Source organism: Pelecanus crispus, chromosome 7, assembly GCF_030463565.1.
Source record: "Pelecanus crispus isolate bPelCri1 chromosome 7, bPelCri1.pri, whole genome shotgun sequence".
NCBI lineage: Eukaryota > Metazoa > Chordata > Aves > Pelecaniformes > Pelecanidae > Pelecanus > Pelecanus crispus.
In genome coordinates this window covers 10,352,708-10,380,211 of record NC_134649.1, presented here as the reverse complement: position 1 = coordinate 10,380,211, position 27,504 = coordinate 10,352,708, and the positions used below count along the sequence as shown (strand labels likewise).

Sequence of the window (27,504 nt, the reverse complement as noted above, 5' to 3'; positions counted from 1 at the left end):
GGCTCATTTCCTTTTCTTTTCAAGGAGTAACTGTGTTTGCCTTTTCCAGAGGTGTGGTTTTTTTTTTTTTAATTGCATTGGACGTTTACAGCAATTCAAAGAGCCTGTGCCTGAATAATGGGGATGCCCCTGTTTTTACAAATGCCTGTTTCATAACAATGTTTCTCATTCTCAAGATTGCCATCCTACTATGTCTGTTGATACACTTTTATTTGATAATTCTTACTCTGGGATAAAATGAACTATATTTGCATAGCACTATTTTCTGTCTTTCATACTGTGCCATTTTAACAGGGGCAAAACCCACTGGATTCAGGTAATATTAAATTGCCAGAAGGTTAGAGCTGCTTGGATTTATGAAGAAAAAACACTCCACTTGAATTTTTTGGTGGTGGTGTGTTTTCTCCTCCAGTAGAGAAGTCAGGTGGTGTGAGGGGGCTGGACACACCATCTACCTCCAGCAGAAGAGGTGTGTGCAGGGTAGTTTCTGATTAGTATTTAAAAGCTTGATGTAATGCATTACAATCAAGCAGTGTAGGGCACACCAGCCTTTATCCAACAACAGCTGGTAAATGCTTTGTTTCTTTCCCGTAATAGATCGGTGTTTTCACTGTTGATGCTAGTGTCAGCTGGGGATCAGTTACCGGTGGCATTGTATTGATGGATTTCTGTAATACCAAAAGCAGATCTCTTAACCATCTCTTAAATTAACAGTAACAATTATAATAAAGAATTTTTTAAAAACGTGGGGATGTTTTTGATATTTATTTTAATTATTATACAGACTTTGGTATTTTGGGAGGGAGAAATGGGACAGCTAAAGGAGCTTCAGCCTCTTCCGCGTCTTACTGGCAAAGGCCAGCAAATAAGCGTTCCTGCAGCACATGGTCTTGCTGTGCAGCCTCTCTGTTAAGAAGAGGATGGTGATAACATGGTAACAGCAGAGTCTCCCCACCTCGTGAAGAGCTATAATTCATCCCATTAGGATGCCTTCCGATACCACCGCTCCGAAACAGTAGCATGGAGGTGACGTGTGTCATGGTTCAGATATTCAGGTGACTCAGTGCCTGCTGAGGCTGCAATAGCAATCCTATTGGCAACATCCTTGGCCTGAACATGGAATGAAATGGGGAGAGTGCCTTACTTTTGGATAATTCTCAGAAACAGGAACTTTTTTCTTAAGCCAGAATTATTGTGCCTCTGCTCTGTTGCAGTTGGACAGAATGGACCCTCATTTTTACGGAACAGGGACTAGAATGCTCTAATCCATGAGGTTTATAACCAAAATCTTTTTTTTTTTTTTTTTTTTTGGCTTACAATTTATTTTGTAATTTAGTGGTACTTCCAAAAAACCTGTGGGACTGTCTCTACTGCCTATAACAACTACTGCTTTTAAAGATAATTTTCCATAGTGTCTACAATTGGCTGGGGGCAACTAATTCTGTGGAAACCACTGACCAGAGCACTGAGCACTCATGAAATCATTAATATTTAGATGGGTGCAGGTGCCTTCGTTGACAGCAGTGTTACGTGTCAGCAGGCCTCTGTGTGCTCTGGAAAGAGGTGAACAGCAAGGACCCAGCATTTGCAAGGTGCAAGGCCACTAGCAATGAGAAGTAGCTCTTTATTGAACAGCACCATGGAGTAACCTGGCTCTTGCTGTATAGAATCATAGAATCGTCTAGGTTGGAAAAGACCTTTAAGATCATCCAGTCCAACCATTAGCCTACACTACCAAGCCCACCTAAACCAATCAAGGGTAGACTAGACTAAACCATATCCCGAAGTGCCACATCTACCCGTTTTTTGAACACTTCTCTGGGCAGCCTGTTCCAATGCTTGACCACCCTTTCCGTAATGAAGGAAATTCTTTGTAATGAGAATGGCCGCTCTGTCACTCCCCTTCTCAATTGGACAGGGCAGAGAAAATAAATAAGCTCATGGGTCAAGATAAGGACAGGGAGATCATTCAGCAATTATTGTCACGGGCAAAACAGATTCAACTGGGGGAAAATCAGTTTAATTTATTACCAGTCAAATCAGAGTAGGATAATGAGAAATAAAAACTAAATCTTAAAACACCTTCTCCCCACCCCCCCTTCTTCTCAGGCTCAACTTCACTCCCAATTTTCTCTACCTCCTCCCCCCAAGCAGCACAAGGGGATGGGGAATGGGGGTCGTGGTCAGTTCATCACGCGTTGTCTCTGCTGCTCCTTCCTCCTCAGGGGAGGACTCCTCACACTCTGCCCCTGCTCCAGCGTGGGGTCCCTCCCACAGCAGACACTCCTCCATGAACTTCTCCAACATGGGTGCTTCCCACGGGCTACAGTTCTTCACAAACTGCTCCAGTGTGGGTCCCTTCCATGGGCTGCAGTCCTTCAGGAGCAGACTGCTCCAGAGTGGGTCCCCCACGGGGTCCCCAGCCCTGCCAGCAAACCTGCTCCAGCCTGGGCTCTTCTCTCTCCACAGGTCCTGCCAGGAGTCTGCTCTAACGCGGGCTTCCCATGGCGTCACAGCCTCCTTTGGGCACATCCCCCTGCTCCGGCGTGGGGTCCTCCCCGGGTGCAGGTGGATCTCTGCTCCCCCGTGGGCCTCCATGGCTGCAGGGGCACAGCTGCCTCACCAGGGGCTGCACCAGGGGCTGCAGGGGAATCTCTGCTCCGGTGCCTGGAGCACCTCCTGCCCTCCTTCACTGACCTTGGTGTCTGCAGTCGTTCCTCTCACATATCCTCACTCTTCTCTCCAGCTGCAGTTAGTGTCCCCGTGTTTTGGTCCGTCGTCCGTGTCCCCCCTCCCCTTCTTAAATACATTATCCCAGAGGCGCTACCACTGTCGCTGATGGGCTTGGCCTTGGCCAGCAGCAGGTCCGTCTTGGAGCCGGCTGGCATTGGCTCTATCGGACATGGGGGTGGGGGGCTTCTAGCAGCTTCTCACAGAAACCACCCCTGTAGACCCCCACTCCCAAAAAGTAGGTCTGTTTTCATCCCCTCCCCTAAAATGAAATCTCACGAGTATCCAGAATGGTGCATACTTTAAGTTACACAAGACTTTTTTATGAATATTTTATTATTCATCCTGCCAACTGTATCCACAGCCATACCCTATGACTCCTCAACCCTTGATGTTCAGCTGTTGTCTTTCTGGTGCTGTAAAACATGTTAATAACTGTGAACTTTAGATAATTGCAGTTATAATAGGATGGAGTTGCCAGGGAGCTTAATGGAAGCATAGACATGTAAGTGTTTTGGCACTTAAGACAGGAGTTGAGCAGAAGATTTTGAAAAAACTAACTGTCATTTTATCTACAAGTATTTAATGTGGGAGCCGGGTATTTTGTTGTGATCTAATAAGCTGTGTAACCTAACCCAGGAAAAGACCACGTTCCATCCCAGCTCCACTCCTCCCCAACCCCTGCTCCCACACAGCATCACCATTTAAGCCACATCACCGCTCAATTCTCAAATAACCCTAGTAAGCCCTGAAATGTATTTCAGCCATGTTATTTCCATCAGTAGTGATAAGCCAAGACAGTCTCACTTCCTGGGATGAGAAAAAGCAATTTTAGATTTGTAGCAGGGAAGACCGTGCTCAAGAAATACCCAAATGATGTAGCGGTATCAGTTGCATACTGGAGGTGGGATACAGAAAAGCAGAAATAAAAGTCAAATCAGCTGCATTAATGTCCTAAGGTGTCAGCTAGCAACTGACCAACCCTTGGGTTTTAGGTGAGGCATCTGTGCTTTAAGAAACATTACCCTGTACTACTCATTCAACCCTAACAGGATAGAAGATCAGATGAAGTTGCGGTTGTGCTGGGAATGTCGTCATGATCTCACATTACACCCTTTGCCAAAGGAGGAAAGATACTATCTGTAAGGGGCTTTCTCCAGAACAATTTCCTGTTGAGCCCTGTCACTGTTTCCTTATCGCAGGCCCCTACTGTGTTCTGGTACTGCTCCTGACTGCCAAGATACTCCAGCTGAGACTCAAACTCAGAAATCATGTATTACCCTATTTCCAAAGTGATGGAGCTCTCCTCAGGGGTTTGTTTTTAAAGTGAGCATACATGCTGGATTCAGCTCCATGGCTAAGGGATCACCGCAGGGAGGAGCTTCTGAAGGTGTGTTTTGTGAAGAAGGCATGCAGGAGGAAGGAAGGGTGTAGCTGCAGTGGTGGTTTCTACACATCCCTCCCTCATCCTTTGGTCAGAAAGAAGGTGGTGTGACAAAACAGCCTCTGAGCCAGCTGCTGGAATGGCCCTTTGGAGCTGAAAAAGCCTGGACACATCCCAGTGGCCTCAGCTTCAGTGGAGGTGATGGACTGGCTGGTCCGAAGATCTGCAACAGTTGCATAAAAAGCAGTTCGTCTGGGCAATGGGACAAACCGGGCTTCTTACTGTCCAGCGGATTTGGGAGACTCAAACCTCTGTGAAGCAAAGGAGGGAGCATCCCTGCATCTTGTAGCTGTGAGCAGAAACTGTGACAGCTCAGTTACTTGCTGCTCAGAAGAGACTAAATATAAGAAAGACTGCGACACTCAGCTGGGAATATTGCTGCCATGCTGGGATAAGAAGGCGTTTATGTAAGAGCCAAAATCTCTGGGCTTTTCTTGGTTTGTGATTCAACCCATACCCTCTGTTTCCATTGTCCAAAGCAGCATATGAAAGGAAAGAAAAAAACCCACCAAAGCAGCACCAAAACCCAACAAACCCCCTCCCGAACGCTCTCGCTGCACTTCCCTTTAAAAGGCAGACGCTGCAGCTAGAAGCACAAGACTAATTTCTAAAATTCCGCCAGCTAACACACCAACTCACAGATTTGAAAGGAGGTTTTGCCAAGCGTTTGATGTGCAAACAGCTGCATTAAATCGGGCTGAAGCCCCGCGGGCTGCCGGGACGCTGCGAGGCGGCCCATGCCCCGCTTCCCCAGCCCAGCCGCCCGGCCACCTCGCCCGGCCACCTCGCCCTTGACGGCGGCGCGGCCGGAGCCTTCCCCGGCGCCTCGGGGCCCTCGCAGGGCACGGCAGGGCCGGACGGCGGCCGGGCGCCCAACCCGCCCTTCCCCAGCCGCGGGGAACAAACCCGCCCTTCCCGCCGAGGCCTCTGCGCTTGTCAGACCTCGGCGAGGACGCAGCCCGGACTCCTCCTACCCCCGGCCCCGCCGCGGGCCCTCACGCACGGCGGCCCCGCCGCGGGCCCTCACGCACGGCGGCCCCGCCGCGGGCCCTCACGCACGGCGGCCCCGCCGCTGCCCTCACGCACGGCGGCCCCGCCGCTGCCCTCAGCCGCCCGCGGCCCGCGGGGGGGGGGGAGCGGGCGCCGTCCCCAGCGCGGCCGCCAGGGGGCGGGCGGGTCACGCCCGCACGGTTGCCGGCGGCGGGTGGTGGCATTACAGTAATTAAAAATAGATAAATCTCCCGGTTTTGTATATTTTTGATGCTTTTTAATCTTTAGTAACAGGTTAAGCATATTGCCATACAGAAGGTAATATGTTTAACGTGCTGTGTATTTTTTATATTTGCGGATAGAATGTATCTGGTCTGTATTTAAAGGTATACATATAACTAGAAATTACACGGTGATTTTAGAACTAATGTAATGAATTGTATACGGTTATGTACAATTTGTTGTTAAGTTACTTCTAACGGCTCTATATAGATAGACATCTACACATGCACACTGTCCTGGTTTTGGCTGGGATAGAGTTAATTTTCTTCCTAGTAGCAGGCATAGTGCTGTGTTTTGGATTTAGCAGGAGAAGAATGTTGATAACACACCGATGTTTTAGTTGTTGCTGAGTACTGCTTATGCTAGTCAAGGACTTTTCAGCTTCCCATGCTCTGCCAGGCGCACAAGAAACTGGGAGGGGGCACAGCCAGAATAGTTGATCCAAACTGGCCAAAGGGCTATTCCATACCATACGGCATCATGCTCAGTATAGAAACTGGGGGGGTTGGCCAGGGAGCAGCGATCGCTGCTCGGGAACTGGCTGGGTATCGGTCAGCGGGTGGTGAGCAATTGCATTGTGCATCACTTGCTTCATATATCATTATTATTATTATCATTATTATACTGTTACTATTAGCATTACTATTTTACTTTTTTTCAATTATTAAACTGTTCTTATCTCAACCCAGGAGTGTTTCTCACTCTTACTCCTCCGATTCTCTCCCCCATCCCATCGGGGCAGGGGGCGTGAGCGAGCGGCTGCGTGGTGCTGAGTTGCTGGCTGGGGCTAAACCACGACACACACACATCCACATTCACGCACGCACCTTATACACACCACTACACATGTGCGCAAATGTATACCCAGGCACACACAAATATGCTGACAGAAATAGCCACACCCACAGACACACACATCCCCTTATACATACACACACAAATATATATCCATACACATCCCCCTACACACACACACACACAAACATAAATATCCACACACAGCCCCCCTTACATACATACATGAGCGTGCACGCATACATATCCACACGCACCCCCCTCCTTATACACAAATACACACATACAAGCGTGTGCACACACACGCAGAGCAACCACAGCGCAGTGGTAACCTCTGCCTGCAGGCCTTGGGGGGTGGGGGGAACCCTCTTCACATCTCCCTTTGACTCCATCAAAAAATCAATGATGTTATAATGTAAGACAGTCTGTGTATAAGGGGGGTGTGTACAATACATGTAGGCGTGTGTGTATGAGAAGTGCATATGCATATGTGTGTATATAAAAGAATCTGTATGTGTATATAAAAGAATGTATATGTGTGTATAAGATGTGTATGTGTATATATGCGTGCACATAAGATGTGTGTGCGCATATAAAAGCTGTGTACACAGGTGTATACGATATGTGTACATGTATGCATGAGGCACATGCACGAGTGTGTGCGCGATGACTCCTGGCTTGCCCACCCTGGGGGTCTCTGCAGAGGCTGCCCGGTGAGCAGGCTCACGCTTTTGGAGGTGCCTGGGACCTCCCTGTGCCACCCCGTCATCACTTCACTGTCGTGTTGCAGTCTGGGGCTAAAGCCCAGCTCTGCCCCTGCCCCCGGGACAGCCTCTGCAGCTCTCAACATAGAAGGCTTTGATCTTATTGCACCAGTAAATAGATGTCTCATTTTTTTCCCTACACTGGTGTTGTGGAGTGAGATTTCTGCCTTGACTTTCAGCTTTTTTCTTTTTTTTTTCCCCCATGGAGTTAATCTGCAAAAGTCCAATGTAGCAGTGATTTCAATCTGACACGAGCAGGCAGGGTGTGTTTTCTGTTTCCTGGCCTGGAGGCATTAGGTGGGCGATCTCCTCTAACGCACTAACTACTATTTTGATACTCGATTAACAAATATGTGCTTGGATGTTAGAAATGCTGATTGCTGCCACCAAAAAAATCCCCTTCCAGTTTTGGAGCCTCCAGAAAGTTTTCTAGCGGAGTCTGCCCAGCTGGCACCATGCCAGGGTGGAAAATTTACAGTCAAAATCATACTTGACCCGATAGTGAGATTCTCATAAGCCTTAAGAGCTGCCCACTGCAAAAACTTTATACATGTTTTATATATTATTTCCATATATATCTGTACTCCCTGTTCACCCTATTCAATGAAAAAAAGTTTTGTGAACAGGGGAATGAGATTTTTGTTTTAGTCTACTAATAGTCCCCCACCCGCCCCAAATACAGCCCTTTCCCATGTCTGCCCACTGTAATATCCCCTTTCCCGCTCCCACCTCCTTCCCTTCTCATCTCCCTCTCTCGGATCCTGCAAGTGCGGCTGGGCAAGCAGTGAAATGTTGCCATCTGGACAGGCCAGCTAGCAAATGCACACAGGGTGGTTTGGTCCCTTGGTTTTTGTCTTTTGAAATAAGTAGGGAGCTGCAGACCTTTCTTTCAGATGATGTAATAAGTTGTGTGTGTGTGTGTGTGTGCAGCAAATGCTGGTTCATTGTTGCAGAGAGACACTGAAGAGACAAGAGACAAAAATAAAATAAGAAATTTGCATTGAATATTTATTTTGATAAACATTGTGTACTCCAAACAACTACATGTTATTTAAGTTGTAAGCCACAATCTGTCGGAACCAACGTCCCAAGAGCTCTTGTCGTCATAAACCAGACAGTCAATGCATTACCACGGTCTGCGGACATAGAGACTTTTCAAGTGCAAAGCAGATTATCAGAAAAGACATATTGCTGACCTCCTTAACAACCTGGACAACGCTAATATCCAGTAAAAATGCTTCATATGTCTGCAATTTAGTTGTCTTAGTGCCATTGTAATAAATTAATAGAAAATATATCTTTTTTCATTGGAAAGTCTATAAGAAAATGTACAAACGTCTAACTCCGAAAAAAGACCAGCTATTTCGGCAACAGGTAAAACAAGCATTTGAACAGAGGCAAAAAACCCAAACATCCAAACAAACAAACAGACAAACATATAATGCAATCAAAAAACCCCACTCTACCAATGGCAACTGTGTAGGCAAACATGGAAACATTTGCAGTAATAAAACCTTACAAAGAGGATAACTGCAACTTGTGCAGGGACCGTTAAAAGGATGTACAAAGAACAAGCAGTCAGGTAATTCACTAGTCAAAATGTGCAATTTCTAAAACTGTCAAAGATTAAAAAGTAATTATATGGCACAAAACTATTGCTGACTGGTGATGCTATTAGGCTTCGTTCTGTCTTCAGAGCGACACACTGGCTTCATCCCGTAAAGGTCGATGGGAGCCCTTTGCATCTCACAGGTGTGTCTGCCCTGTTACGCTCTGCTACGATGCTCTATTATCCCTCAGGCTTACAGACTGCAGTGATCCCGTACTCCATATTCACAGCGTGAGACCCACCCTAGCTCCGAAACAGACCCCATGTGACAAGCTTTGCATGATAGAACAAGCTACTTAAAAGTTTTCTTCTCTTAGTAAGATGAGATTTTTTAGGAAAGGGGAAAAAAAAGTTTTTCCTAGAGCCAAGTCCTCTTATTTCACCCTGAGAATTCCCAAAATAGTAAAATCAGAAGCTACGCTTTAGCACAAAGGCAGCGTGCTCATAGAAGCTGAGAAAACCAGTCTAGGGGATAGACCCACCTGGCGTGATCCTCCCGGGCATTTACAGAGAGCAGGAGAAGGGAAATCGCTGGTGACCAGCGACTCAGTGCACCACAGAGGGCAACCCCTGCCCCGGGGGGTCATACAAAGCCAAATCCCAAACCAGGTACGTTCTGAGCCCGGCCTTCCTGCCCACCGTTTGTCAAGCACTCATGAAAGAAATGCTCCTGCTTTGGTCCATCTCTTGAAAGCAAGTGTGTTGTAGTAACACCGATGCAGTGATAGCAACAGAATTGCCTCAGGACAGTGAAGAGGTTTAGATAACCCAGACTAGCGTGCTCAAGGGACTTTTTTTTAGTCTATTTGCTTGACTTCAGGGATCTGGCTCTGTTTTGGCTATCAGAGAATGTCAGATAAATGACGTTTGGATAATCACGGTTGAACCACAAGTGAGACTGATTTTTCAAGGAATAGTTTGGGAAATCCCCAAACCATCATAAGCCATTGGGGGAAAAAACAATCTACCTTCCTTGCCTTTTACAAGTGTTGCCCATTCATTCTGAAAACGGCACAAATGCCTAAAGAGCATTCATTAACAGACTCCTGTTGAGAAGCAAGGGAGGGAAAGCTTGGGTCATCGTCTTTTTTTTTTTTAAATACAATACACATGACATTCAGTCAGTTCAAAACAACTATATAATAAGACTGAAAAGAACATTTCCAGTTTCAAAACCCAGGAGAGGCTTGAGGGGAATGAAACCTACAGTACTATCTAAATTTTACTCATGGTTGCTTTGACTCTCAGACCAATTGATCTAAGCTAGACTTACAGAGTGCAACACCTGCCCATACTTTGGAATGACATACAAAATGGTTGCTCTTTCATTCTAGCTGCAAGATAGCATTTCGGATATTGTGGGAAAAAAGCATCTTAATTACATGAGTTAAAACAGAGTAAAACAAAGTAACCATCAGCAACTAGAATTTCTGTAGCAATGGGGGCAGGCAGAAACAAAGTGGGGAAACAAACCCAGATATTATTGGCAAAATTGACATTCTATGTGCTTCGAAAAGCTCTTCATCCTATCATTTATCCCCTCTTAGATTTCTTAGAATCGCCACGGGCTCCAGAGACGCCTTCATGGCATTTCTGAGCGACAGAAATATCACTGAATACTGGAAGTGCTTACAACATTTTACAAGATAATGTTTAATTTCCCAGCTTCAAGAGATGTCCCTGCAGGAGTCCTGATTCACACTAATCTGCCTTCATTACCCAGATATTGCTTTGAAGAAGGGGAAAGGAGGTACATGACATCCAACTAGTGTATGGGGAGTCCCACTCTAATTCTTCAGCTACCTGGTAAGACCTCTGTCACCTTCCATCCAGATCTCATGTAACTCTTCCAGGAGGACGAAGACACTCATGCCCTTAAGCCTGAGGACACGATCACAAAGCAACACACAGCTGATCCCATTCCCTCCGACCTCCCTGGAAAGGCAAAGGCTGTTCGTTCTATCTGAGGCTGAATAAGGTGAGTCCCAGTATTCCCAGTTAAAAACTGGAAGCTTTGAAGAGGATGCTCTCTTTGACTGGCCACCATAAACCCTCCAGACTGATCCTGAACATTATTATATGGAGGGACTGTATGAGAAGGGCTGAGAAAATATATGTGCTGATTGACATTGCTTTCCTTCTAGCCTACAGCTGCTTGTTGAAGGAAAACTTCCTTTTGAACAACCACTATTAAAAAACCTTGATCCATAGGAGAAACACAGTTTTCTGAGCAAGCAGAAAGATGTGGTTTCATCAGTCTCCACTGGCATGTTTTATCTTCTCCTTCTTTTACCTCTTCCCCAACTATGTGCCATGGGTTAGCATGTACAACACAGATCCCAAAGAACTTGATCAAACGTCATAGAAGCTTTAGGATAAATTCTAACTGACCAGTTATGTTTCCCAGCATCTAGATAATCAGTCAAATATACTCTTTCTATCTTAGATATTCAATCAGCCTTTGAATTAGCATTCCATGTTTATGTGAGCAGCTAGTTACACTACGGGGAAAAAAGGTGTTTAGACAACTTAGAGGCTGGTAAATCAATAATCCTCAATGGCCTCCAGATCTAGAACTCCCCCTTCGAGATGCAGCACATAAGTTAGTCTGTCACAGGGGAGCCGATAAAACCAGCACCTTGTAAAACAGGTCAAACCTTGCTTAGTAACATGAGAGTCAACATGGCATCAGTGAGCAAGTCAACCGGCGAGGAGCTGGTGATCACAGAACATACGCTGATCACAGAGGAAGGCTTTTCTGTCACATGTGGCCACTCTAGCTACTTACAGTAAGATTTCTTTTTGAACAACAACAACAACAAAATGCTACACCTCTGGAGCTGGCAAGGTGCCTGCAGTGAGCAGTCAGTAGTCCATCCCATGGGGGCAGTGCTGGCAGCCAGAAGGCAGAGCAGTGTGTCCTCATAATTTCATTTTCTTCACCACAGGAATTGGCAGTGCTTGATAGATTTTCGCTGAGTCCTCATTAGTGACCAGCTTCACCCAGACAGGGCGGAAGCTGCCTTTGAAGCCGACAAAAGCCATTTTTTCTGCAAGTCAGAGCAAATATATTAGGAGTGTGTCAGGGCTGCACCAGAAAAACACCCAATGTGCAGGGCTACACCTGGATGGATGGATGGATGCAGGTGGACAAGAGCACACATGTGCACACGAACTTTGCTAATTATGCATGCTCCAGGTTTTAAAGAAATACTTTCCTAATGAAGCTTAATTAAAATCTTATTTACATGTTGTATGCTCCCATTAATTAACAATGCGTGATACATAGCAGGGGAGAAAGCGAGAAAGAAAAACCCTTCCTAGCAGGCAGCTTGAGCTATCTGTTGAAGCTATCATTATTTGGATGGTGGTTATACTCAAAACCCCTTCCTGTTGGGGAAGGTGGGGGAATGATGAAGGACAGAACAACAGACAAGACCTACATTAGCGAGTATAGCACACACACAAAAGAGGAAAGTGTGCCAAAACCTCACAGTTAGAGCTGACCAGAGTAATATGCACAATAGAGCAATATTCTAGTGCAATATGTGATGCTCTGAAATCGATATGCTTTGTGCCATCAAGTCAGCATTTTGTTTCAAGAGAAAACCAGCTAAAAATAAGTTCAGACAAGTAAAAAGTCCTGGTTTTGGGCATTTAGGGGGAAACAAGTCCAATATTCCTATTGTTAAAATGCCTTTTTATTTAAAATGAATCTGGAAAATCAAACCCCCTAAATTCTGTACTTATAAGAACAACTGCCAGAGCACTTTTTCCACCTACAGTATTAAAATGAATGCTGTTATCCAAAGCTGCAGTGGATACAACCTCACTGAACAAATAAATGACTGGTCCCAGCATGTTTGAGCACATGCTGATAGAAACAAGCAAGGCAAAGTTCAGAAGAAGGAAAAAAGGTCCCTTTACTGGAACCATGGGAGGGGAATAGATCAAAGAGGTTTAGAATTGCATTTTTGAAACATGGTTACCTTTCAACCTAACACCCTCTTCTGCTCCAAGTTTCTCCAGTACTTTAGTCCATGGCCCTCTTGAAATGAATCTTCCTTTAGATGACACCAGCACTATGGAACTGAAGGAAACAAAGCCATTTATAAACAGATGAAGAGTCAGAACACATTCCTCACTTGTCTGTCTCAAGCACTGGTAACTCCTGCCTGTGTGACTCAAAGACACCCATGAACTATAGTGGTTTCCTCTTTAATGGCTTTTGTCAAGGCTTTCCAACAGCTTAGTCATATATTCACTTTTCCAATCATGCAAAACCCATTAGGAAGCTGACAGAAGTAACTTTTTTTTTTTTTTTAAACACTGTTTTCTAGAATGATTTAAATGTTTCCAACCAGCAGTTCCATCTGCTTTGCTCAGAAAGGAACATGCTTTCCCTGGGATGCTCTGAGCAAGTCTCCAAATAATTTATTGTTCTTATATCATTAGCAGGATAAAGCCTGCAGAAATTCACTACTTTGAGATTTTTGCTGTCCTGATGCTTTCTCTTCATTTTCAGTGCGCTTTTGCTTAACAAGTGTATTGTTATTAATATTGCCTTTCTTGCATGTACTGTATTTCACCTCAAAATTCTCAGGGTCTTCTACAAATGCCAAGTGATAAATAAAAGACATGAGGTAAGTGCGTTAAGCTAACACAAACCTGTAAATGCTTGGGTAAAAGTCGGTAACTGCCTAGGCTTAATTCTAAAAGGGTAGAATAGAAACCCAAATTAAACATGAGGGGATAATCTTACAGTGAGAATTGTCCATAGAGAAGCACAGGCCACTTGGTGACATTAACCTCCTTACTTTGTGCAAGATGCACAAACACTTCCAATTGTTATATCTCAGTGGGGCTGGGATATCATCCTTGTTCAGCTCCTACTTAAAGCTGCATCACAGAGTAATTGAGCAAACGCACAGATGAAATTATTTCATTCCACCTTGCAGGGTTTCCATGAGTGCAGCTTCCCTAACGCAAATGGCATTTGCAATCTCACAGAATGAGAGCCTTGCTGGGTCTGCTTTTCTGTATCACGGTGGACACAAGCCGCAGAAATTAATTAGGCAACAGCTCCTGCAGAGCTCAAGCCCTGAGCTACTGAGTGCAGCAGTTACATCTTAACACCTCAGCTGGAACTGGAACTGTTCAGGGGAAAATAGTAACAGGTGGTGGCAGAGGAACAAGAGAAGCAAAAGAGTTAAGAGTCATCACGACTTTTCCTAGGATAAACCCGAGGTGTTAAAATACTCCAGCGCTTACGAGAGTGGATTGAGCTGGCAGGCTGGTTTTGAGTACTTTGCAAATGCTGAATCACTTCTGTTTTCTTTCTTCAGTTCACTAAAATCATTACCTTCTATTAAGCCCTTCCTGCTATGGAAGTTTAAAGTAAATTCACCAGATGTTTTGTTTTCTTATCCCTGGGAAACTCATCAGAAAAGTGGATTTATTAAAAAAAAGGAATTTGGCCTGCAGAGAGTTGCTTAAATGAACAAAGAGGCTTGTTCTGGCTCGAAACACCTCTTCTCACATCCTCAAATCCATAAACCTAAAGTTGTTCTAGCCTCTTCACGAGAGGCTGGCGAGGCTGCTGGGGCACCTTCCCCTCCGTTAGTACCATCTCTCTGCACAGTCCGTGCTCTGCACCGCAGCGGGGAGAGGTGACAAGAAGCTGCTGGCTGTACTGTCCCACCGTCTGCACGGTGCCCACATCTGAATCTGAACAACAACTTTCATCCAGCAAATGGATGAAAAGTGTCTCATGGCTATAGCTGAAGCCCTTGCCGGATCAGATTGGAAAGGCTTGCAGGGGATGGGCTAGGAAAACTTTTGGTGGAACAATAATTTGGGGGTTCAATCCTTGCAAAGACACACCTGAGTGAGACCTGAGAGGTGCTGACCATGTTGGCACAACTTCCAGTCCTAATCCTAATCCCAATCCCAATCTGGTTCCAACACTAATCCAGAGAAGACAATGAGGCACAGAAAGACTTAAATACACCTAAAGTCTAATTATGATTCAATCCTCTAAAGTAAGAAAGAATCCGGGAGCTGGATGGAACCAGGATTGAGATAGGATTTTTTGCAAAGGAGGATGATGGCCTCTCTGAAAAGCTCTGATTTTTTTTATGAAAGAAAAGTAAGCAACCGCCATGCTTCTCTGCAGTAACTACTCGATGTATTTTTTGCCACCTTCAGAATTACTTAAGACAGTAGAAACACATCTGTATCCACCTGCATGGCACCCTGCTGAAACTTCCCCCAAGTCTCTAGAATAAATGCCAGAACAATATCCTGTCAATCTGCCCACAGTTATTTCAGGTGATTCATCAGCAAAGCAATCATATTTGTACGAAATATTACAAGCAGATTTCAAATCAAACCAGATTTAATAACAATGAAATATATTCATTTCCCAATAGCACTCCACAAACTAATATGAGAACAACCCCTTTGGTTAAAGGATTTCTGATGTTGTTCCCAATCCTATTCTGGCAGATGAACCCACTGTCCTCCAGGATGCAGGAACACGTGTTGGCTCCTTACCACCCACTTGCAAAACTCTGCTTTTCTGGCTGTCCATACTTAAAAAATAAAAGCATCCAGCCCTTAGGTCTGGGCACGGAACATGTGCAAAGAGGAATGTGTTTTATTAGTGGACTTTTCTGTGATTTGAGAGAGTATGCAGGCAATAGAAAAATGTAAACTGTGCACATCTGTACCGATAAATGCTGTGAGTTTATTTGTGAATTTAAGCCTGCAGTTTGTCTGTAACTCACAACATAAATGTAGATCTGCAGTTTATTAATCAAATGTAGTTCTGCAGCTTATCTGGGGCTCAATCAGTTCCTAAATCACAGTCTGCATCCTTCTGCTGCCTGCACGTCCTGCTCACATTTGGACTCTACTGGAGTCAGCAGGTAGAAAAGCACATTGTTAGCCAGGTCAGTCTGGCCCATGTTGGGTGACAAAAAACAGGAAAAAGATGTGTTGTACAGCATTCTTGTACGCTGCACCTTAGTAACACCAGATTATTTACTCACTGATCTTTGATGTTGTTGACATAATTTTCTATCTGTGCTGGGATTCCTTGTAGAATTGAGTTTTTGAATGTTACTCGATCAACAACTTTTCCATGATGTCCATCAATCACAACCAGCTGGATACCCTCATCAGAGAGGAAAAACCTGACACCGTCAACCTGTGTGTGGGGAAAAACATTCTTGATCTATCACAGTAACACAATTGCAAACAACCACCTGTAACAAGCACTGATAGCGTTGAGTCACAGGACTACTCTTTCTATCAAAGGGCAGAATTCCAGATCTCTGAAGTCAAGCTGTCCTGCATTTTTGCTAATTTGGGAAGTTACAGCCATTTTTTTTGCAAAATACAAAGCAGAAGCGACCTGAATCTAACTATCCATGGTAACTTTGTAAGGAAGTTTTCCATAAAAATGAAGCAAGTATCTTAGAATTTTTTCCCATAAAGTTCACTGAGAGGACCTGCTCACCTCAATGTATGCAAAGTCATCCTTTAGATGGAAGTACTGTTTCTTATAAGTTTCTATTTTCACTTCTAGTAGGTGGTCCTTAGTCTTCTGTTAACAAAAAAAACCACAAAAAAAGGAGAGAAAAGAGTTTTTCTAGTGAGGATGTCCATTACCTGAATGCTGCATTGTCACAAAGCATTTTAAACCTTGAAATTCAATCAACAAGAAAGCGACATAATGAGCACTGACTTGCCAAATTGCATTGCTAATGAGACCGGGCACAATGGTAACCTCCCTGCTCATCCTGTCAGCATTTAAATTGTTTCACCAAATGGGAAAGTATACGTGATTCTCACTTTGCAGAGTTGACACATAATTCCCTGAGGCTTTGCTGTGCATTCCTGCTTCAAGGGTGATGAGTGAAAAACCCCCAAAACCAGATAAATATTCCTCTCCCTCCCCCAGAACCAGCCTGGATTGGATATAGAAGGCAGCGTTGTACAAAATCCTTTATATGAATGAGACACTCAGCTATGCAGTCCTGTCTCTGACACTGCTGTTCTTACAGCCTGGAGGAGCTGGAGGGCAGGCAAGAAACCTCGTGTCTCTCCAGAATCACATTCCCTGGACCAACCTGTCTTCCAGCTCATCACTTTTCACCCTATGCTTTTAAGCACAGCACTTCACAAGAGAGCCCCAAAAGACTAAGTATCCAACTTCAACCAAAGTCTTGGGTGGTTCTGTCCTTCAAGGACCTGTGCTCTCTACACATGCAAGAATCTGTTTCATACTGTTCCACATACCTGGACAGTTTCAGAAAATTGGGCACAGGATATACTGAACCCGGTACAAAGTCTTTCTATGTCTGTGGGCACACTATGTGCTGGAACTACAGATTTACCCTGGCATTAATTCTGTGATAAGAAATCAGCTACTTTACCAGTTGTGCACTAGAGAGCTTCTTAGGCATTGGCACTTCTACTATTGGTGTCTCAATGTACTTGGGATAGGCCATGGCTTCACAGTCACTGACACCGGCCGTCTTTGGGATCACAGCCTTGATCCTTATTCGTTCACAGCCTTTGACAGAGCAGAAAGCAAATTTCTCCTTCTCATTTTGAGCTTTGAGTTTCAGAAACAGCAGCCTGCAGGTAGGGGAGAAGAGTGAACAGCAGCCTTGAGACTTCTGCGCAAAAAATGACTAACTCCCACTTTTGGTGGACTCCTTCCTAATGCTTTGCATCAATGTGCATTGCAAACCCTCAGTGCTGATGTCTGCCTTTTATAGTGCTCAACACACCCCATACAAATAAAAGGGGACACACATCTCAGAAATGGTTTGGGGAGGTCAGGGAACTTAAGACAGAGAAATCAGATGACACCTGAACTCCCTTTGAGCTCTATTTTATAACGATACATTTATGTAGAAATACATGGTTTGTATTTTAGGTCTCTCTTTCTTTCCCATTATTTTAATTCTTTAAGAGAAAATAGCAGGCTTTACACTCTTAGTTCCTGTGCATCCCTGTCGTGGTGTTTACAAATGGTTGCTGTTAAAAAAAAAAAGGGTTGGTTGTATCTCCAGTTCACTTTCATGGTCTGCACTTTGCTTTTGTCTTTTTTTTTTTTAAATTTGTATTCACTTGGCAAAGCATTTCCCAGAGTAATTGGCAGTGCAGCAGAAGCTATGAATGACTGGCAGCCGTGGGAGTCCCAGGAAAATTAAACGCTGGTCACATTCCCAGAAAGACTTTCTGGTTTTGTAGTGATCCCTGCTAATGGCATTAACCAAACGGCTCACGATTCCAGCAGCTTTCTCAAAGCGGTGTCCAAATCGGCAAGGCCTGCTTCCTTACCCAGTGTCCTCATCCCAGTAGTAGTATCCTTTGCTAGGATATCTGTGCTCCAATTTCTCCATTTGAGAGGTCCTATAGAAGGTTCCAGTTTTGTATGTTTTCTTCAAGAGGCGATTGTGGATGTCTGAGAGAATGGAAAATGTTGTCCCTTTAGGATAGCAAAACCCTACTTGGATCCAGTCGTTCCTAAAAATAGCAAAGACTCACATTATAAGAAGTCGACACATGACTATTATTATCCTGACCATGCTAGAAGCCAAACTAAATAATTCACTCTGAAATGTCACTTAATTTTTTCCTGGCCAGTTAAAATTTTAATGGTTTGGGATGAATCAATGCAATGTAAATTAGACATAACAACCATGGGTTAGTTAAGCAATGTGGGCCAGATCTGGTCCTGACTTCTACACCTGCGACTTCCATGCATCAGGAATGAATTAGCTGTAGGCTTCTAAAAATGAACCGTGTTATCTTGCAGGGCTTCCCAGGGGAGGAAACAGGAATCTGAGATGTCAAATGGAAAGATGGTAAACTCAGTGGACTTCCTGGAACAAGCATGTTCATTCTGGAAGAGCTCATAAGGCGATGACTTTATCCATTAAAAATGTGCAGTTACACTATTGAGCTGGAATGTTGGAATTCGGTCAGATCACTCACTTGTTGAAGTTGATGAGCCATATGGCCAGCTCTTCAGGGGCTGTCTTGTCCCAGTGGATGGTGTAGCCTTTCCTCAGAGTTATAACTGGCTGATACTGCTGGTAATGAGTGCTTTTGCTCAAAGCGCCTTCCAAGTAGAGTGGGTGATTGTGGTAGTCATTTTTTATTATTTTCATTTTCAGGTTGGCTGGCTTGTAGGCTTGGATGTATATCTAGATGAAAAAGAAAGATCACCAAGGGTTTAATGAATGATGGTAAAACATTAAAGGCACAGCTACTTGATAGACGTGAGCTGGTGCGAGGCCTGTGACTTCAGCAGTGACCTGTATGCCATGCATTTATATTCAATTTCTTAGGCTTCCTTTTCAACAAAGTAAACTGTTCTCAGAAAAAAAGAAGGATCATTTCCTCATCCACTGAGTTCAAGCCAGTCAAGGCTTCAAACAGGCCTGCATTAGGGCTGACATATTCCACAGCGTTAGTGGCAACCCTCAGCAGTGGATAGTATCTACCTCAGACATCTGACTTCTACTGAACAAGGACCCTTCTGTCTGGATTTCAGAAGCAGGAAAACCAGCTCAGTGGTTACAAATTGGCTTTAGTGGCACTACACAGAAAAAAAACAACACTTGCAACACCTAAGACAAAAACAGGTGCTACTCGAGAGGAAAGTGAGGACTCTCTGAAGGCAGCAACACTCGGAGCTCATGTGGTAGGAAGAATGGTTTAGTGGTTACACAACAGGATGAAAGATCATGAAAGCTGAAGTCTAATTTCGACTCCTCAGCACATTTCCCATAATACTGTGGGCAACACTTCCCTCCATAAATCAAGGAAAAATAACTAGCCGACAACCCATAGATTTATGAATATTAATCTGTTAATGCTTGTGGAGCTCTTAGGGGACTTCAGGCAGTTATTAGAGCTATTAACAGTCAAGGCCAAAGTATCTGAAAATGTACCACAGTATCCTCACGTTCAAAACCACCTGTGCAGACATGCAGATAAATAAACCCTGAGCACCCTGAAGAAAGTCCATTTTCAAAGGTCAAGCTGTACAGTGCCAAGAAATTTAAAATAAAATAAAGCAATAATGATACTGCAAGGTAAGCAGCTTTACCTGTGCAAAGTGTCCGCTGCAGATGGAACCTCTCCAGTCAGGCACGTCAATGCAGTCAGGGTGCTTGATTAACCAGTTATCTTCTTTTATTAGGTATGAGCCAGGATATTCTGACACAGAGCCATCTACATCATGAAAAACTGATGTTTTATCACCATCCATATCCAGATCATTGAACCAGGGTCCAGGTTCTCCAAAGAAGACCCTTGAGGTAATCTAAACAAAACAGTGAAACACATTTACATCTCCAGAAATGAATTAATCACTTACAGTACGGAGCAAAGGATGGCTATGGTCATTAGAGTGGCTCAAAGGACCCATTTTCTGACTTTATTTGGCATTGGAAAGTAGCTTGGACAAGAAAATAGTATTGGGTTTGTGGGTCGGGTCAACTTGTGCATGAAGAAATCTGTGTATGCACTAACATCACCATTCTTTAAATGGCCACAGATTTTGGCTGCTCAACTTGAGGCATTGTAGGCTTCATGTTCAAGGGCTCTGAGGCCCCATGACTCCAGATGAAGTCTGGGGTTGCAGATCCTCCGAGATAGCCCTTATGTGGTAATAAAACTATGAGCTTCTGAAACTGAGCCTCCAAAAGTGGAAGCATCAAAATCATCGGTTTTGTTAGTCAGCAGCAACATCGGTGTCATTTGCTACAGGAATATTAGGATTCTCTCTCTCCTTTGCCTGCACACTGCCTCTTCATTAAGCCTGAAGTCAGTGTAGAGCTGGATCACACACTTAAAAGGTGTGTTTGATTTATCAGACAGAGCAGACACACATTTCCCTGATGACCATGGGGGAAAGGCTAAAACAACCAGAATTTCAGCCTCAGCTGTGAGAAGTTTTGTTTTAAAATTCTGGAGGAAGGTTCAGGAGACAGGGCAATTTCACTACAGCCACTTCACTCATTGTCTGCTAATATATTTTTAAGGTTCCAAAGCCACATAAAGTCACACTGATGCTGGGAACAATCAGCAACCTCCCCTGGGAAATGGCTGCTCAGGCAACTTTGGACTGATATTTTTATCCAGCATAAATAAATTTCATGTCACCAGCCTGCCTGGTGCAATGTGGGAGAGTGACTGACCAACACTTTTAGGGGAATTTTGCCTTTCCCATCCCATTTGGCACAAGGATCGCTAGTCAGCACTTTTCCTGACATGCGAGTAAGTCTGCTAATTTTTTGAAAGCTAAGCAACCCAAATCATTTCAGTCCCAGCCACTTTATTTATTTATTTGTTTGTAATGTTTGGCAGTTGGATTTAACAGCTGCTAGAGGTGAACCTCAGCAAACCAGTTAGCACATATTTATGCAAGCAAATACAAAAATAACTCAAAAACACAGACCCTAGGACAGGTTCAGACCAGCACCCAGAAGTTCATACTGTAATTCAAAGTTTGGCTGACCCTTTTTGGCTGGGACCTGCTCTCAGTTGTGCCTGCAGAACTGGAGTCCATGGAATTACCCTGGTGTGCAGGGCTGCAGAATTACCCAGCATCAGCTCAGTTTCACTGGCTGTTTCCCAAAATCAGTATTTTCTGCTTCTAGGTTGGTTAGACCTTCCACAACAGACCTCCTTCTGTTGTTGCTTTAATATTATACTGCTGCTGAAAATAAGGGGGCAGAATCTTCTCCCTATTTCAACAGTTTCTGAGACACACAGAAATGGAAATGATTTCCACTTGAATGTCACTATTTTTTTGAAACTGATGCCTGCTTCTGGTTTGCTGCAAACCTGTCAGAGAATTGGATTTTCTTGTTATTTCTCCCATCCAATTTTCTCTTTCTTAGCTGATGCCCTCTCTGTTAAACTTCTGGCAAAGACAATGGGCAACTTCCTGAAGATCTTGTGTTTTCTCCTAAAGGCTGCTAACACCCTTTTTGCCCACAACCCTATTTCCACGCCAACTGGAAAAGGCCTTTCTGAGGACAACTCACAGGGACATCTTCAAAATGAATGTCGGTGACATTGTTGTTGGGGCAGCTCTGCCACGCGTTATTGAGCCGGAAGGCCAGGGCACTCGTGTGCCTGCCGTCCAGGGCAGCAAATTTGCGGAAGGTGCAGTTCTGAACGTTGATCGGTCCATCGTAGAACTGAATCCCTCGAATGGGAAAATCCCTGAAACACATTTGGAGGATACAGAGACTTGGTCATGATACATTAGCATGAGGATGAGAATGTATTCTAGACATGTACAGTCCCACAGCACTTGTTTCTCAGCTGCTTTCATTTTTCACAGCCCTTAGGATGACTCCTGAGTTCATGTTTTGGAAGAGAAGGGATTTCCCTCCTTTTTAGGTCTGTGAAGTCCTCTTATCCTTGCAAGTTCAGCTCAAGTTCTCTCATGGCTGAACAGATCATCTTTATTTGGTCTGTGCTCCTCCAGGGAAGGAACTTACAGCAATGTCAAAGCATCGACCTAAAAATGAATAAATTTCTGTTTGCCATCAGAAATGGGTTCTGCAGCAGTGAAACCTGAAATTCATCAGAGCCGTGCAGACTCCTTGGGCTAAGTAATGGCAGGGTTAAAAGAAGTCCCACCATACCTTTCAAAGGAACTTGGAGAGAAACAGTGCAACTCAACTGCAACAAAAAATGGATTTGAAAACAAGGAAAGGTCTTACAATCTATAGGGCTGAAAAGAGGTGAAGGGGCAGAACCTTTATTAATAGCCTTTTCTGATATCATCTGCAAGGTAAAGAAGACACCATTTTTCACACTGATTAAGTGAACGGGATACTTAAACTCCTTAAGAGACTAAGATAAGATGTTTCAAATTTCACTTATGATAAATAAGTTTGATCCCTCCCTCATATGAATGGTTTCCCTTAGACAAGACTTGCCTGCTCTTGTGCATTTGTTCTGTCCCTCTGAGTTTCTGCACACAACACCCAAGAAGAGATATGCGCACATATATATATGTAAAGGATATTAGGAGATTCATAGCAGATTGGGTTTTCATTATTACTATAGTTAATAATAAGCCTCCTGTATTGCTACCAACAAGCAAAGTTGAGGCGTATAATATGGCAGAAAAAAAGCAGCTGAGCTGTTTGTTTACTGTAGGGCTACTGTTAGGATAACTATGTTTTTAGGAATAACAACAAAACTTTATTGTACTTGCAAAACAATCTGTAGGAGTAAGGTCTAGGAAAAAGCCACACATGAAGTTCACTGGCTATTTCAAAACTATTTAACAAAGGCATCAAATTCCTGTAGCACAGCAGCAATAGTAACAGCAGCTCTGAGGACATCTATGACCACATGTGGGCCAGTTCAAGCCCAGAGAAGGGCTTCTGCAAGCTTTCCTGGCAGCTGACCTGGATGGAGACTGCCACATTGCTCAACCACTGCTGACCACAAATACAGAAGTGCCCAGCTAGCATACAGTCCTCTTGCTGTCTTCTCAACTCTGTTTGCAAAGGGGAGGGGGAAGGAAAGAGGTGTTCAATGCTGTCTTGGCAGCCTGCAAGAACGTACCTGCCAGCAGCAGCTGTACAGTGAGGACTTGGGGATCGGAAGACATGAAACCAAATCCTTTCTATGTAATGGTTATTAAACTGAACAGCGCTGATGAAACCACACTGGCTGGAGTTTGCACTGAGAGTGGGAACAGTGAGTGCTTTGATGTGCTAAGCTGAACTTACGGGCTGAGGGGCAGGGTCCTTCCTCTGTGATCCAGACCTCCAGGTCCCCAGATCTCGTTGTCCATTGTCTCAGTGCCCAGGTTTCCACTCTCGCCAACGAACAGGCTGTTCTTGATTTCTTGCTTTGAACCGTCATCATGAGGGAAAGTCCCACCACTAGGAAGGAAGGGCTGGAGATGAAGGGGCTGCTCATTCCCACCCCTACCAGCTGCATCCCAGGCTGCAGCACAACCTGTGCCATGCTTACCTTGCCAAGGTCAGGCCAATGCCATTGTCAGCAAACCTGCAAAGAGAAGAGAGATGCTTCAGAAGAGGTTTGGGTTTGCTTTGTTTTATCATGTCAAACTAAAATAACCAAACCAATGAGGTGGAGGGCAGCAGGGCTTAATTACTGAACAGTTCTCATGGGGAGGCTCAGGCTTTTCCAGGTTTGTTCCCTGTCCAGTTTTGGAAGATCTTTTTTGGCACATCTTCTGGTATATGCAGATCATATGAAGCAGCAGACATGCACCTGATTGCTCCAAGGTGAGATTAAACTGGTGATTACTGGGCATAGCTTACTTGTCTGATAAAGCTTTTTCTCTGTGTCTAATGACCGTGCTCTTTTCACTGTTAGGTAAACAGATCATGCTTATCTCTCACTCCAACTAACTTTTATTATTTAATAGTTCTTTGCCTTATGCACACTTCTGTGCTCCCCTGTGTTCATGTATCACATACTGCTTCCGTGAAATAACTTTACAAGAGGAAATGTTATAAAACCAGAGAAACTTCACTTGTCTTTCATCATCAGGAAGATAGAGATCAGATCTTCCTTACTAAAAAAAAAAAAAAAAGATTAAAATGTCCACCCATTTTGCTGAAATTCCAAAGCTTTTACTAGGATATATCACAACTGTCAGTCCATGACTCCTGCTTATAGCAAGGCTACAAATAATACAATAGTATGGGTAAGTCTTGACGGTATCTTCACATCGGCGTCACTCTTAACACATCTGTCACTGATCTCAGCAAAACCACCAGTGGAGATCCCGCAGCAGAGTAAACCCCAGCTTTGTCCTGCTTCTGTCTGTAGGTGGCAGCCCTTTACACGCTATCGCCTCCCCTTTCCTTTCTCCAGACCCATAAATATACACCGTAGTTTATATACTGCATGCCGCATTAACATTTGTTTTGTTAATGTAATACCTAAGTCTTTTTGTAGCAATAGAAATGGAAATTACTGTGGCTATAAAGACAATCACAGTTTGATGGCTGCTTCCTTGAATTCACATACACTCATAGGTTTGCTGCTGGAAACCGATAAAATACTCGGTCTTTTGGCAACCTCCATATGCTGCATTTGCTCCATAAGCAACGCAGATGTCTAAATTACATGAGTGTGATCTGCGAAGACAACTCTTGCTGGCCATGGAGTGCTCTAGATACTTCTGGTTCATAAGTTCATAAGCAGCACAAACTGTATTACTCAATGTTATGTTTCTGACCATTCTGCTACAGTCTTATCCTTGCCAACCTGACTGGTCACTAGAGCCAGTTTGTACCACAGGTTGCTTTAGGAGGTTTGGGCAACTAGAAAGTAAGGCAGCTCTGGCCGGGAATTGGACACCAGGTAATGGTGTGACAGCTATTCCTACCAGGGTGATCACAATATGCCTTGTAAAGTAGCTTTTTCCTTTTTCTCCTCTTTCTTCACGGAGGTTGATATCAAGAGCCTGACTCAGCAAAAGAAACTATAGAAGATCATCTGTTTTCAAGTGCAAAATAAGTATCTGTTCTGACCAGCGCAGGAAATGGCCTTCAAAGAGCACAACACGCACTTGCCCAGTCTCTCTCCCTTGCTGCCGTGATGCATAGTTTTATGTCTGCTTCATCAGTACTTGCTTATTCAGCATAACAGTGAACCACATAAAACTGATCTGTGACCAGGCTTAGCCAGGAAAGGTGGTGGATTTTGCTGCTTTCTTTTCAAAGCACCTCGTTTTTCATGTAAAAAATTAGGTTTTATTTTCAGCTATCTGCATCTGTCTGTCTGTCTGTGTGTATGTGACCATTTTTGAATGCTGGACAGCATCACACAGAGAAACAATCTGAGGGATCTTCAGTTCAGACAAAGCAGGTCTTGTTTGTGTAAAATAATGCCTGTGTTTAGTTAACGTTTCATCTTTATTTCGATCTTGGCCATATGAAAGGTGCAAAGCAATATAAATAGTCTGAACCACAGCTATGCTCGCCATAAACACCAGGCTGAACTCCGAGAGTTGAAATAAGGCAAAACTCACTGGCAGTCGTCCAGCCACACATCTCCACCCCGCAGCCAGGCCCCGTGATCCTGATTCTTGTAGGCAATAAAGCGCTCAATTATTGCAGGTTCCCTGGGCTTCAAAGGATCAGCATCTTTGTGTGGGCTGTATCTGTAACCAGAAGGAGAGAAGGAAGATCGGCGAGGGAAGGTAGCCTTGCTCAGTGCACAAACCTGCTAAACATCTGGTTTCTGCTAACTCAGGAACAGCTTTGGGACAACAGTCCATCCAAATAGCATGTCTAGTCAAGCAGCGATGGCCAGACCCAACTGCCAAGGGAAGGACGGTCCAAGCGAGGCAGTTGTAAAGACCCGCTCCAAGTTTCCTTTCACCTTTCCATTACTGTATTGCTGATATATTGCTGAAAGCATGGAAAGTTTATTATTGCTCCCAAAAGTCTGAGGTATTTTTTAATCCCTTACTGTTATCCTTTAGCATATTCCTGTTATTTAGATAAATATCCTTTTGTTCTCCCTTTTGAGCATTCTTATCTCCTAATCTTGGCTATAGTGTGGCAATCAGTACCACTGCCAAATTTTCCTTGCTGTGGAAAGGAATTAAAACATCTTGGAGAGGGGCTGAGAGTCTGTCCTTCACTATTCCCACTATACATTACCCAGGACATACGTACAAGATTTATTAACCCTGAAGTTCTCACGTATGATAAAATATTGGCCTCACACAGGAAAAAAGCAGAAACAAGTGGAAACTGCAGCAATGTGTGCCTTCAGCTGCTGCCTGCACAGGATCCGAGCAAGGCTCTGGCTCGCGATAGTGATGCCGAGCTCTGCTGTCATTTACCTGGTCCTGATGCACAGCTCTCCCCTTTGCTACTGAAGGAGCACCTTCCATCATACTACACAGCTTAGAAAACCTGACAGATGAGTATCCAACTCAGTGCCAGCAACGGATGGTCCAGAGATTAAAATTCATGCCTCACCAACGGGTAGTGAGGCCAAGCTGTCAAATCGCTAACAGATATTCAATAGCACTTTGCTTTGCTTAATAAGCCATCATATCAATCTAAAACTGAGCATCAGGCTGATAGGGTTCCAGTAAATGAATATTGCTTTGGCAACTTCATCACCGCGAATGTGAATGTGCTTTCAGAGAGAGATTTACTATCAGCCCTTGTGAATTCCCCAGACATTGTTAAATACAGATATTTTGAGATGGATTCCAGTTTCATTCACATCCATGTGTAACTGGAGGAACACTACAGAGTACAGAATTTGGCCCAGATATTTAATGCTGTAACAGAATGCAGAATAATCTCTCCAACTCTGTAACTGCCCAGCCGACCTCAAAGTTTGCCCCAGCCAGTCCACCCATAATTACTTATTCACTCTTTCTGTCTTCCACATGAAAAGTGGAAAATGGTATCTGAGCTGCAGTCTGTGCTGGTGGGTAATCCCTGAGCATAAACATGACTGCATTATGAATTGCTTGGCTTCCAGGGGTCATTCCTGCCCTTGTATGGCAAGGGACAAATTGCCTTTTGTAATCACTTACTGTGCCTGTGGCAGCAGGCAGTTTCCCAAGGCACGTGTTCAGCTATATGGAAAAGCAGCATCAGGCTCCCAAGAGATTTTGGAGATACTTGCAGAGCAGGCTGCTCTTAATAAGTTTTTTTTTTTTTTTAGCAGTTACTTTGATCATTGAATTAATCATTTCAATGAATTGGGTATTAAAATAATGTAAATGATATTCACTTTTTAACATCTTTTAGCATCAGCTGCTAGGCAGGGCACTGGGGTGTTGTGGATCACACGATAACTGGTATCTGAGCTGCTGGCTG

The 27,504-nt window shown here is 44.1% G+C and overlaps 1 protein-coding gene across 1 annotated transcript in view; it reads right to left on the bottom strand.

Moving 5' to 3' along the window:
* Positions 1-11,536: 11,536 nt before the first annotated feature.
* Positions 11,537-27,504, bottom strand: part of CEMIP (cell migration inducing hyaluronidase 1) — a 52,120-nt gene continuing 36,152 nt past the window's right edge. Inside the window, exons 17-28 of the mRNA XM_009478463.2 lie at positions 25,686-25,817; positions 23,651-23,686; positions 23,404-23,559; positions 21,694-21,874; positions 19,749-19,964; positions 18,629-18,840; positions 17,972-18,157; positions 17,056-17,260; positions 16,137-16,223; positions 15,667-15,824; positions 12,604-12,704; positions 11,537-11,664 (exon numbers count right to left, since the gene is read on the bottom strand). Of these exons, the coding sequence (XP_009476738.1) occupies positions 11,537-11,664; positions 12,604-12,704; positions 15,667-15,824; positions 16,137-16,223; positions 17,056-17,260; positions 17,972-18,157; positions 18,629-18,840; positions 19,749-19,964; positions 21,694-21,874; positions 23,404-23,559; positions 23,651-23,686; positions 25,686-25,817 (1,798 nt within the window). The remainder of the gene's footprint in view (positions 11,665-12,603; positions 12,705-15,666; positions 15,825-16,136; positions 16,224-17,055; positions 17,261-17,971; positions 18,158-18,628; positions 18,841-19,748; positions 19,965-21,693; positions 21,875-23,403; positions 23,560-23,650; positions 23,687-25,685; positions 25,818-27,504) is intronic.